General features: G+C 59.8%; 1 protein-coding gene across 2 annotated transcripts in view; it reads left to right on the top strand.

Moving 5' to 3' along the window:
* Positions 1 to 12,029, top strand: part of ZSWIM5 (zinc finger SWIM-type containing 5) — a 155,074-nt gene extending 143,045 nt beyond the window's left edge. The window contains exons 10-14 of one of the 2 annotated variants that reach the window (XM_065553715.1): positions 961 to 1,096; positions 2,560 to 2,717; positions 8,439 to 8,602; positions 9,598 to 9,679; positions 10,594 to 12,029. In XM_065553715.1, coding sequence (XP_065409787.1) covers positions 961 to 1,096; positions 2,560 to 2,717; positions 8,439 to 8,602; positions 9,598 to 9,679; positions 10,594 to 11,456 — 1,403 coding nt within the window. In that variant the 3' untranslated portion in view covers positions 11,457 to 12,029. The remainder of the gene's footprint in view (positions 1 to 960; positions 1,097 to 2,559; positions 2,718 to 8,438; positions 8,603 to 9,597; positions 9,680 to 10,593) is intronic. The other variant, XM_065553716.1, reaches the window with a different exon arrangement.
* Positions 12,030 to 12,544: the final 515 nt, after the last annotated feature.

The raw sequence follows: 12,544 nt of genomic DNA, 5'->3' as shown, positions 1-12,544 counted from the left end.
GCCTGAGCAGTCCGTCACTCCAGTCCCTACGCAGCGGTGGTGTGGGGCACGCCCCCGAGGGACACAGAGGAACGTTTGGGGGGGCAGGGTGGAGCCCGGGACAGCCCCCACGGAGGGGAGGGAGTGTGTGCAACCCAGCCCTGCTCCTGGCTTCCAGCCCCGGCCCCCTGGCTCCACTCCCAGCCCTGGCTCCCAGCCCCACTCCCAGCCCCGGCTCCGCCTCCATTCCCGGCCACGACCCCCCGGCTCCACTCCCAGCCCTGGTGCTACCTTCAGGAATGGACCCTGACACCCTCCTCCCCTCTCCCCCTCCCCCCCGCTTCGTTCCCAGCTCCACCTCCATTCCCAGCCCCAACCCCAGCTCCGCTTCCAGCCCTGGCTCCGCCTCTATTCCCAGCCGTGACTTCCCTCCCAGCCCCCCCATGCCCCAGCTTCGCTCCCAGCTCCACCTCCATTCCTGGCCCCACTCCCAGCCCCACCCCCGCCTCGGGCCCTGGCTGTGACTCCATTCCCGGCCCCATCCCCAGCTGCAGCCCCAGCCTTGGGCCCCTTACCCCTGCCTGTGTCGCTCCCGGCCCTGGCTCCCGGCGTGGTGGCAGACGGGTAAGGGGGCCACGACTCCGAGAAGTTTGGGGACCAGGCTGTACAGGATTGCACCATTAGCTGGATGCGTGACTGGTAACTTCCTCCTGCCAGGCACAAGGGCCTCTGGCCACCGCAGCGCCCCGCAGTCTAGGAGAACGGGCTAGGGGCTGGCTTGTTCGTGCTGCTCAGATAACCCCGGAGTGCTCACCTCCAAGGGACTGTGGAGATCGGTGCTGAGCACGTTCCCCGAGCCCTGGAGGAATTTAGACCCGAGAGGCTCTCCGTAGCCGGCTCTGGTCCCTGGCCCCAGCGTGGCTGGTGGGGAGCTGTCTGGCCGAGCGGCGCAGTGGCTGACGCGGCTTTGCTGTCGTGCAGGTGGTCCCTTCAGTGGCCTGGGAGAAGTGATCCATCGGGAGAGCGTTCCCATGCACACCTTTGCCAAGTACCTGTTCTCCGCCTTGCTGCCTCACGACGCAGACCTGGCCTATAAGCTGGCACTCCGGGCCATGAGGTTTGTGGGCGTTTCTTCCGCCTGGGGTTGGTTTCGATCTGATCTCAAGAGCAGCGACGTCGCGCCCGATATTCCCCCCCCCCCATCCCAGAGTCTAGTCGGTGTCGGTTTGCTTGGGAGCCGCTGGGGGAGCTTGTGACGGCCAAGCTTAGGTTCTGCTCGTCCGAGAAAATGCCTACGCCGCACCAGACGATTTCCTCCCGTATAAACCGCCCCGTCTGCTGAGCTGGGCAAATGACCCAGGCACTGGCTGCATCCATCGGCGCCGGGTCCTTCCCCCCATCTCCCACGGCGCAAGGAGAGCGAAAGGCAGAGGAGATCTCCCCTCGCCTGGGAGCAGAGACCCTGTTCTCTGCATCCAGCTCCTCCTTTGAAGCGCGATTGAGAGGAGAGACAAGAACAGGAAAAGCCCAGCGGGGGGAGAGCACGGCTGGGCTGGGCACCCAGCTGACCCTGCACTGACGGTGGCAGGACAACTGGCAGAACGGATCCTCCAGGGGCCAGCCCCCTGCTCTGCCTGTCAGCCCCCGGCCTCCCCTGGCCCAGGGCTGCGCTGGGATCCGTTCGAGTCGTGGGTTTGGCCCTTGGAATTGCTAGACACGCCCCTGGAATTTCGCAGCAGACGGGGGACGAGAGGGATGAACGACAATGGGCTCCCCTGTGATTGAGTTTGGGGGGCTCTGTCTTCTGGCAGCCGACACCCCGCCCTCGTGCTGGGGTCTCCGATCTGGGCTGCGACCGTCCTAGCTTTCACTGGCGGAAGAGGGGCGGGCGCTGCTTACGCATCCTCTGCCTTTCGCTCTGCTTGGTCTCCCTGCCTCCGTAACCCGGCTGGTCTGGAATCCACCCCGGGACTCCAGCCCGCTGAACTGCTGATGTGTAACTTCGCCCTCCAGGAGACGGAGTTACTGGCACTGCACTGTCTGGTCCGAATGGCAGCTTGCAGACGCGAGCTGAGCCGCCGGGGGGTCCCGTCCTTTGCCTGCTCAGTCGCTCCCAGTAGCACCGGGGCAGGAGGGGGAACCTGTGGTTTCCTGTCACCCAGAATCTCTGCGGCTTTGGACTATTCCCATGCGAGCAGGTAACCCAAACCCGCAGCAGGGGCCTTGGGGCAATGTGCTGCTACTTCTGATCCCAGCCCTCCGCTCTAAGAGGAACCAGATGATTTGCCTGAAAGCTCCACTTACCCGAAGATGAAAGGAGCCCGAGCGAGCTTTTCCAAGTTTATAAATCACTTGGCTGCTTTCGGCTCCCTTTCAAGTCTGTTTGAAATTGATCCTTGCGCCCATGTGTTCCGCGTGCAGCCTCGGGACTCGTCACGCGCCTGGAATTCAGCTTGGTGCGTTCAAAGAGCTCGCTGAACCCGCTGGTGCACCAGGCCGCCTGCGATCAGCCCCCCTCGTCGCTAGCGGGGCTTTGAGTTGGCAGGGCCCCTCTGACTGGCATTCTCCTGTCTCTCCTAGGCTGCCCGTGCTGGAGACGACCGCTCCCTCCGGAGACGTCACGCACCCTCACCACCTGGTGTCGGTCGTGCCCAGCAGGTACCCCCGGTGGTTTACCCTGGGCCACTTGGAATCGCAGCAGTGTGAACTGGCCTCCACCATGCTGACGGCAGCTAAAGGTGGGTGCGGGGCCCATCTTGCACCTGAGAGGACAGTTTCATGTCAAATTGGGCAGCGGAGCCGGCGCCCCCAGCAGGTTCCCCGCGGTTTTCCACTGCAGAACCTGCTGGAAGGGGAATGTGGGAAGTGGGGGGCTCTGTCAGATGAACAGACTCCAGGAATGTGGCGAATTCCCCCGTGGAAGGCAGGTGGGAGGGACCGTGAGCTGGTAGGGATCGGTGGGCACAGTACTGGGAAGAGAATCACCCATGTAGCCTCCAGTGCGGCAGGGAGAGGGGAATGGGGCGTGTGACCCTCTCGAAGGTGAGAGACACCCCCCTCTGCCCCCCCCAGCTCACCCCAGGAACGCAGGCAGGTGAGGGAGAACTCCTGTTCAGATGCTGAAAATCTTAGAAATCCTGCGTTGCTTGGGGCTGTGGTCCCAAATCCTTTTCCCGATCAGCCGGACGCCCTGGCTGTTTGCATCCCAGCGGTAGCGTTGTCTGGATTTGGCAGTCCGTCCTGCACTGGCCGTCGCGGCCAAGGTAGCGTCAGCGCTTGCCGTGCACAGCCGGGGCGGCCGGGCGGGGTTGGCGTTGCTCAGTGCCAGGGGGCAGACGGGTCCAGTTTCTCCTGGGGCCTGACCCAGTGCCCACTGAAATGGATCAAAAGATCCTTGTTGACTTCAGCGGGACTTGACCCAAGCCTCTTGTCTCCTGTTCTCGGGGCTGAGCGTGCTGGGGCGTGGCTCTCCCAGCTGACCGCCTCTGCTTGCGTGTCCTGTCCATTCTAAGGCGGCTGGGGGCTGCAGTGGGAAGCCCAGGAAGGCAGAACATATAAAGCAAGACCCTCAGGGATGCTGAGGCCCCCGCGAAGGGAGCGAAGGGGGCGGGGGTGAGGGCGTCCGTCTCTCTGGATTCAGTACGTTCTCTTTGCGTTGCTTCCCGCAAGCAGACAGCGAGCGTCGGGGTGATTTTTCACCATGAGGTTTTGGAAGGTGGAAGCAGGGTGTGGGTCTCAACAAGGTTAGTCCGGTACCTAAGCCACCGAGGGCTGGCGTGTGCTGCCGCCCCGTCGCTGGGGTCCCAGCTGCAGAAATTGTAAAACCGCTGGCCGGGGATCTATTGAGCTGGGGCGCGCGGACGAGACAGGAAGGCAAATGGGTTTTTTACTTTGTATTTATGAAAGTGCCGTTTGACAGGAAACCAGACCAACCCCCGAGGTCAGGCGGGACAGGGAAGCAAATAAATGGTGACGTCAGGCAGATGGGTGACAGGCCATGATGTGCTTTGAGGGCTTGAAATCAGAGCCAGTGACAGGCTTCCGCTGTGTGTCGATACCCGTGTCACTCAGAGCCGTAAAATCCCAGCCCCTCGCAGCCGTTCGGAACCGGAACGTTCTCCCGTTCCGTCACAAGCCAACATGAGAACTTTTCCCAGCCCCTTCTTGCTTTTTCCAGTTTGTCCATTCTCAGGGCTCTGGTTTGCTCTCACCTCCCTGTGATCTCGTAGGAAGCTGAGCTAGGGCGACCAGATGTCAGGGTCGTGGGTTCATGCCCCATGTTGGGCACTTCATCTTGGGGGGGAGGGATAGCTCAGTGGTTTGAGCATTGGCCTGCTAAACCCAGGGTTGGGAGTTCAATCCTTGAAGGGGCCATTTAGGATCTGGGGTAAAAATCTGTCTGGGGATTGGTCCTGTTTTGAGCAGGGGGTGGGACTAGATGATCTCCTGAGGTCCCTTCCAACCCTGATATTCTATGATATTTAACCCTTTGTTCCGATCAATGTACGATCAGCACACCATTTGTCCCGATATTCGGGTAAGGAGGCCAGCGGGTGGGAGGCGCTGACCCCGTGGGTGCTCTGGGGCTGGAGCACCCACGGAGAAAAATTGTAGCCAAGCTCCTCCCTCCTCACCTCCTTCTCTCCCCCTCCCCCCAGTGCACCGCATCGCTGCTCCTCCTCCCCCCCCCACTTCCCGCCGCCTAACAGCTGTTTGGCGGAACTTAGCGCTTTCCAGGAGGGAGGGGGGAGGAGCGGGGATGCAGTGCGCTCAGGGGAGGAGGTGGAGAAGGGGCGGGGACTTGGGGGAAGGGGGTGGAATGGGGGCAGGGCGAGGGCGGGGAAGAGGTGGGCGAGTCCCCACCCAGCAGAGGGGAAGTCGGCGCCGTAGGGGTGAATGGCGGGCAGGGGGGCGAGCGATGGGTGGGGGACTGAGGAGGAACGCAGGAAGCCAGTGGCAGGCTGAGGGATGAGGAAGGGCACGGTGGGGGGGCCGAGCGGGGAGGGGCCAGGAGCTGGGGATGAAAAGACCGCTTGAGTTTGGTTTTTGGTTTTCTTCCAGCTCTCACATTTCCCCCCCAAAGGTTCAAATGCTGGAGCGTGTCCGTATTCGATCCAGTCTCGTTGCCATCTTTCCGACACACGCCTTCCATTTTTACATCTGGTCGTACGAGGAGCCTTGGCTCATGAGTCCCTGGCACTGTGGTGACTGCTGCCGAGGGGGCAGAAGATCGTTTTAATCATTTGGCATTTGAAATTTCTTTTTGTTTTCAAGTCCAGCTCTGCTCTGCACATCTTTAGTCACTTTTCATCGTTCCTGGTCGATTGCATCTCCGAGCCGCCAGGGCTAATGGGCTGTTTGCAGAGAGGAGCTGTTTCTTTAACTGCCATAAACTCGACCAGTGACCTAGGATGCAAACGGGCCCTTCTGGGTTGTCGTCATCACTAGCATGCCAGGTTTTGCAGTGAAATTCCTACGTGGTGACCTCTGCAATCCCATTGTCTTCTCATTCTGCCCTCTGTTGTCCATGTGCATCCCCGGGGAAGGCTGATGGGGTCCCACAGCTGTTACCAAAGGCAGAATCCGACCCTGCAATTGACACTGAGTTTTCCTCCCCCCGGGCAGGTGTGGGTGGAAAGTTCCAGACGTTAAAAAACGTTCCCTTGCTGCAAATGTCCAATCCTCGGCCTGAGCCGGATCCAAAGCCCATTGAAGCCAACAGGTGGCTTTCCATTTACTTCCGAGTGCGGAGGTCTTCCTGGGCGCTCGCACTTGGAAAGGGCTTATGGGACCAAAGAAGGGGTTTGACCCGAGCGGGGCGGGGGGGGGCGTGTTCCAGCTGAGGGTAGAAATTGACGATGGCGGCTGGCACTGTCTGATGCAACTGGGTTTACTTACAAGGAACGTGCCAAGTCCTGCTTCTCCAAACGTAAGAGGAGCAGAAACAAGAGGGAGAGTTTCTTCGCTTACCAGAGCCAGCTTTGTCCACAGGCCCATCGTGCGCCCAGCTCCTGCTTGGCTTTCTTGCCTTTTGCCTCGTCTCTCTGAGTCTGCCCCAGCTGGTCTTTTTACACCTGGGCGTGCCAAGCCCTCTCCCCCCTGGACAGACTCTAGTTTAGGTGTGGCCCCTTCACTGTCGCACGGCCGTCTTAAGTAACGGGCACACTCAACCCACGACAAGGCTTAACCCCACAGCTCCTAACAGAAGACGGAGGTATCCCTGTGGCAAGTCACTTTCTTTTTCAGTGTATCTAGAATTCAGAATTAACCACATCGGTTAATTGTATCAGGGCTTTTATCTGGGCAGACCCTTTGATGGAAAAAATTCATGGCTGATGGTCAGGCCGTGGATGGACGAGCGTGGCTAGCTCGCGCCTGAGATCAAAGCACAGAGGGAGGGGTTGACTACTCTCCGGTCCTAGGAACAGTATCATCAGTATCATCCGGTCCTAGGAACAGTTCAGGAGCGATGATGAGATTTGGTCACCTGAATGTATCCGTTTACCACCGAAGGCAAATCCCACCACATGGAGTGAGCTGGGTAGATTCGGCCGAGTGTGGTTAGGAAAGGCAGCTGAAGAGACCTTATTCCTTATGTCGAAATGTCCAGGTTGGAGAGCTCTGCTCCCAGAACGTGGAGTGAAGAACCGGGTTTGGAGCTGAGTGGGGGTGGATGGAACCATAGCTAGGAACGTAGCATGTGCTACAAGAACAGTGAAGATAAAACTCAGCACGTTTCCGCTCTTAGGGAGTTCACTGAACATCCTGGAGTGGGGGGTACCGTGTCGCAGAGGAGTGGGGGCTGTATGGCACGTGAGCGGGGAACTCACCCGAATGGTCTCCTACCAGGAGAGAGAGAGAGAGAGAGTGTGTGTGTGTGTGTGTGTGTGTGTGTGTCGTGCACCTGGAGTTGTGGTATCAATGTGTGGAGGTTACTCCAGAGCTGTCTGTGCTTTCCGGGGCAAGCAGAATACGAATGCACTTGCCCTGTCTGTGAACGCGTCGGCTAGGTTGTAATTAGGTAGTGGCCACCAAATAGCAGTAGTGTGCCAAGGGCTGGGGAAGGTTTTGAGTAGAAATGTGGGATGAAATGTAAGTGACGTGGCGTTAGGAAGTGACATGACATGACTGATCATACGTGGGATGGAATCGGACACACCGTGACGCCCTGGGACTGGCTGGAAGGGTCCGGCCCTCGGGGATCCTTTCGGGGTGCAGAGTACGTTTCTTTTGTATCAGGTCGGTAGTTATCGGTGGACACGCTGCAATACACAGACTGGATCTTTTAGATTCGAATCTTTCCCCATGACAGTAATTGGAGTGTAGTGAACAATTCTGCTGAGGAGGCAAGAGCCGGAACAGACTCCAGTCTCTAGGCCAGTGGTCCCCAAACTTTTTCAATTCCCCCCCACACACACACACACACACTTACCAGTAATAGAATCTGTCCGCACCTCCCCTCCAGTCCCCCGGAGCCGGGGCTGGGAGCAGAGCCAGAGCTGGGGGCGGGGGCCAGAGCTCCAGCTGGGAGTGGGGCCACAATCGGGCCTGGGAGCAGGGGGGTTGAGCCCTGGGCCAGCTGGGGCTGCAACCAGGAACGGAACCAGAGCCGGGGCTGGGGCTGGGGTCGGAGCAGGGCTGGGTGCCGCTCCAGCCCAGCCCCTGCCGTGCCTAGGGGGTACGCCACACTGGTTGGGGTCCATTGCTCTAGGCTGGGCTGACTCCCACAGGGCTAACAGGAGCCAAAAGTAACAACTTGCCCTTGCTCCGGTCAGCGGTGAGGCCTCCGAGGGCCTGTCTGCACAAACGTTGAACTGGCAGCAGGCTGGGCGGGGACAGGGGGCGGCTTCTGAGGCTCATCCCTAGTTCGCTAGTGTGCTTTGATCTCGTCCTTTTTGAAGCAGGAGTAGAGCCAAGTGCATTAAAACTGTTAGTGCGCGTTGGCGGGGTCCATGCAGACAATTAGTGCGTGGCAGAGTCACACCCCAGCTGGCTGGGCGCTCGTGTCAGGAAGCCCTGCCCCCAGCCTGCGGAGCGAGCAGACACCGTTTTCACCAGCCGCCTTTCACGGAGAAATCCCACTTGCCAGCTCTGTTCGGAGAAGCCCCATCAGGAGAGTCCATGATGCACTGGGTTTTGCGTGCGCTCTCTGAGCCCCGCTTCGAGCAGGCTGAGCGAGAGACCAGGTCAGACAGGACTCGCTGAGCCCCCCGCAGAGCCCGGGAGCTGCACAGAGCGCTGACCCCAGCGCGGCTGCAAACGCAGAGGCAGTCTGCGCTGTGTGTGGCCCAGCCAGGCCCAGATCCTCACCCCTGGGAAATCACTGGGAATTAGGTGCCTCCAGACTTGGGAAGATGCGAACCCAAGTGAAAACCTGGGGTGGCTGGAAGGAGTCTGGAGGGGCAGGGCCCTGGCGGGGCGGGGACTGACTTTCCGACCTGTCCCTCCTGTGCGTGCAGGTGACATGCTGCGGTTACGCACCGTCCTGGAAGCAATCCAGAAGAACATCCACTCCTCGTCCTTGATCTTCAAGCTGGCCCAGGACGCCTTTAAGATCGCCACGCCCGCGGACAGCAACCCCGACACCACCCTGCTCAACGTGGCGCTGGAGCTGGGGCTGCAGGTAGAGGAGGGGGCCGCAGTGTCGTCTTCGGAGGCTAACCCAGCCGCTGCTTTGGGCGGCCCAGTTCCGAGGCAGTCTGGCTGGGTCCTTCCCCGGACAAGTGGGCAGCAGTGCTGAGGGCTGGGGGAAGGCCTTGTTTGGAGTGTGTTGAACGGAACTGTCGGAGGGGTGCCTGCCCTGCAGTGTCCCCTGCTGGCCGAGTGTGGCACTTCAGGCCCCTTGCCTCAGTTTCCTTCCCTGAGGTGGATCTCCTCCTGCTGGAGACGTGGCTTAGCCCTCTGGCCAAGTCACAAATGCAGCCCCTTCCAGGGCAGCAGCAGTCCGACTGAAAAGTCCCAACAAACCAAGTTCTTCAGCCCTTTGGGGGCTTCTCCTCAGCTTGCCTGCTGGGCCCTGTTCCTGGCCCCTTCCTGGGCTGCCTTTGAGAGTCTGTCCCCTGCAGCCCCCAGGCGGGTTCCCTTGGAGGGCTGCTCTCAGCCCCTTGCAGCCTTCCCTGCTCCGGTACGGCGCCCTGGGCTTCTTGCACACCCTGGTTCAAGGCCTTCCACCAGAGTCTGCCGGCTCCCTGTAACTCCCCGTCCCAGGCCCAGCTGTCCAGTCAGACCCTCCTGCCTCAGACAGGGACGCAGCTATTTAAGCTTGACCAAGGTGGGGCTGGCCCCAGCTCCCCTCACTAAGGGGCCAGTCCCCGTGTGACAGTAACTCTATAGTGTCAAACCGGGACAAGCTTGGCAAATATTGGCAGTTTGGTTTGGGGCGATTAGCAGCCCCTCTGACGCCGCCTTTCCGTGGCCCAGGGCATGGGGCTGTCCTGGCTCCGCTCCCAGACGTGTCTGGAGATGCATTGGAGCCGTTCCGCCTGCAGGCCTGGGCCGGGGCGCCCTCAGCAAACTGCGCCGGGGGGGCCGGGAGCGAGGCTGGCCTTAGCGGCGCCCCATGGGGGAGGGCAAAGCAGGGAGGAAGAGGAGGGCTGGTCACTGTTTTCTCTCTTCTAGGTCATGCGGATGACTCTGTCCACCCTGAACTGGAGGCGAAGGGAGATGGTGCGGTGGCTGGTCACCTGTGCGACGGAAGTGGGTGGGTGCCGCTCGTCACTGCTGTCCTGGCCCCCCAGGAGGGGCTGGGTCTCTGCTCCACTCCCCGTCCCTTTAACCGGTGCCTGCCCTTCCCCGCTGGCAAAGGGCCGGGGAGGGGCTCGCTCGGTCCAGCCCGCGGCCAAGTCCCTGAGCGACGGGATGAGACATCCCGTAGATTTCATGGCGTTTCAGGCCAGACGAGACCATTGGATCATGGCCCAGGCTGGAGAACCTCCCCCAGTTGCCCCTGTGCTGAGCCCAGCCGGTCGGGTGAGACCAAACTGTGCCGCAGGCAGAGACCGGGGGGCACCAGTGCCCGCTGCCCCTGCAGTACCCAGGCATTGAGTAGCTGATACGTGCCCAGATGACCCTGGCAGGTGACCCATGCCCCATGCAGCATAGGAATGCAACCTCAGATCTAGCCCTCAGTTGGCGCCTGAGCTGTCAGCGCCCAGCCCTTGAGTGGAGGGCCGTGATAGGATCTGTAGGACTCCTGGAGGGGAGCTTGTGACCCGCAGTGCGCTGGCGTTTGCTGGCTCCGGCTCCCGTTCGTGGGGACACGGTTGCGCTATTGCACCGCGGGGGATTCGTAGCTTCGCTTCAGAGCATTGGCCTGAAGCTCTGGAGCTATATCTCTGTCTGCAGTGCACTGGCCTCTGCTTGTCCCTGTATATCCAAGCCAGTGCTCTCAACCTGGGCTCCCAGGTCTGCTCCCAGGTCCTCCCCCAGGCTCCCAGGTCCTCCCCCCGGGCTCCGGATGAGAAGTGTCCCACTTGTCAGCCGTGCCAAGCGACCCCAGGTCCCAAGGAGCGCGGAGGGAGCTGGGATCGCTTGGCGTTCCGGGCCCAGCAGAGCCCCTGGAGGATTTAGGCGCCGGGCCCCAGCCCGCGCTGACGGCGTGTTCCTGTCCGGCAGGTGTGCGGGCGCTGCTCAGCATCCTGCAGAACTGGTACACGCTCTTCACCCCCACGGAAGCCACCAGCATCGTGGCGGCGACGGTGATGTCCCACAACACCATCCTGCGGCTGAGCCTGGACTACCCGCAGCGCGAGGAGCTGGCCGGCTGCGCCCGCACCTTGGCCCTGCAGTGCGCCATGAAGGACCCCCAGAACTGCGCCCTCTCCGCCCTCACGCTGTGCGAGAAAGACCACATCGCCTTCGAGACGGCCTACCAGATCGTCATCGACGCCGCCGCCACGGGCATGACCTACGCGCAGCTCTTCACCATCGCTCGCTACATGGAGCACCGGGGCTACCCGCTGCGGGCCTTCAAACTGGCCTCGCTGGCCATGACGCACCTCAACCTCGCCTACAACCAGGACACCCACCCGGCCATCAACGACGTCCTGTGGGCCTGCGCGCTGAGCCACTCCTTGGGCAAGAACGAGCTGGCGGCCATCATCCCCCTGGTGGTGAAGAGCGTGCACTGCGCCACGGTGCTGTCGGACATCCTGCGGCGCTGCACCATGACGGCCCCGGGCCTGGCCGGCATTCCCGGCCGCAGGAACTCTGGCAAACTGATGTCCACCGACAAGGCTCCCTTGCGCCAGCTGCTGGACGCCACGATAAGCGCTTACATCAACACCACCCACTCCCGGCTCACCCACATCAGCCCTCGGCACTACGGCGAGTTCATCGAGTTCCTCAGCAAAGCCAGGGAGACCTTCCTCCTGGCCCAGGACGGCCACCTCCAGTTCGCGCAGTTCATAGACAATCTCAAACAGATCTACAAAGGCAAGAAAAAACTGATGATGCTGGTGCGGGAGCGGTTTGGGTGAGCTCCCGCCGGCGCTGGCAGGGTTCGGCAGGGGCACTACACGCAGAAGAAAGGAAAATCTAACTGCAATTGGCAAAACAGAGGGTTTTTGTTCTTTTGTTGGATTTAACCGTTTCACATCCTGCGAGGATTCCAACGTTCTTCGGGCACATCAAACCAAAAGACAAGCATGGGAAGAACAATTTACTCAGCATCCTACTCTCCTGAGTGTATAACCGTTTAATACCAAAAGCTAACCTGGAAATCTAATACCTCTTTCCTAAAGGAAGCGTTCGCCGGCTGGTCCCAAGGTTGCCAAGCTAAAAGGAAAAAGGAAAGAATAAAAATCGAAAGCAAACGAGAAACGCAACACTAAACCTCATGCGTCACCAAAAGCGATGGCTTTGCAGCGCCGTACGCACCCTGCGGAGACGTGAAACTCCTCTTCTCCATTCGTGAAGATACGTAAAGAAAAACTAGAGTAACTGTTCTCAGGGATTGCTTACTAAAAGTAACAAAAACAAAAAAAGCATTTATGATACTGTAAATACTATAGTATATGTGTCAATTATTAAATTGTAAAGTTATAATTATTTATAATTATTCTGTCTTTTATTTGGGGGATACTTGAAATTGTCATGGGCTGGGATTTTTTTTTTTAATTAAAAAAAAGGAGGAGGAGACACGTGACCATTTCTCAGGTTTCCCCGGCATCCTTGGTACATGAAAAGAGGGGTGGGAGTGAGGCAATGGGCAAATCGAAATGAATCCAGAATCTCTGCAGAACCACAGCGAGGTTGCGGCCCTGGGGGAGACGGCCCTAGGCAGGCTGGATTAACGGCAGGGTATCTGGAGATTCAAAGGATGGACTTGGTCGGACGTGGACGGACGTTCCGGGAGCCCTGCCCCTTGTAAGTTCCGCAAGTGGTTGGTGGAGGATTGAACGCAACACAAAGAACGGAGCCGTTGGGCCCAGTGTGTACATATCTCTATTTTTGGCCTTCTCTGTGTGTGGGCGTGTGAGGAGTGAATGTCTGGGTGCGTGGAGGTGTGTGTGGTCGGGGGGCTGATGGCCTTTTCTGCACGGGGGGGGCAGGAACACGAACACGA

Source organism: Chrysemys picta, chromosome 8 (assembly GCF_011386835.1).
Source record: "Chrysemys picta bellii isolate R12L10 chromosome 8, ASM1138683v2, whole genome shotgun sequence".
In the NCBI taxonomy this organism is placed as follows: domain Eukaryota; kingdom Metazoa; phylum Chordata; order Testudines; family Emydidae; genus Chrysemys; species Chrysemys picta.
This window is presented reverse-complemented; position numbering and strand designations above follow the sequence as displayed.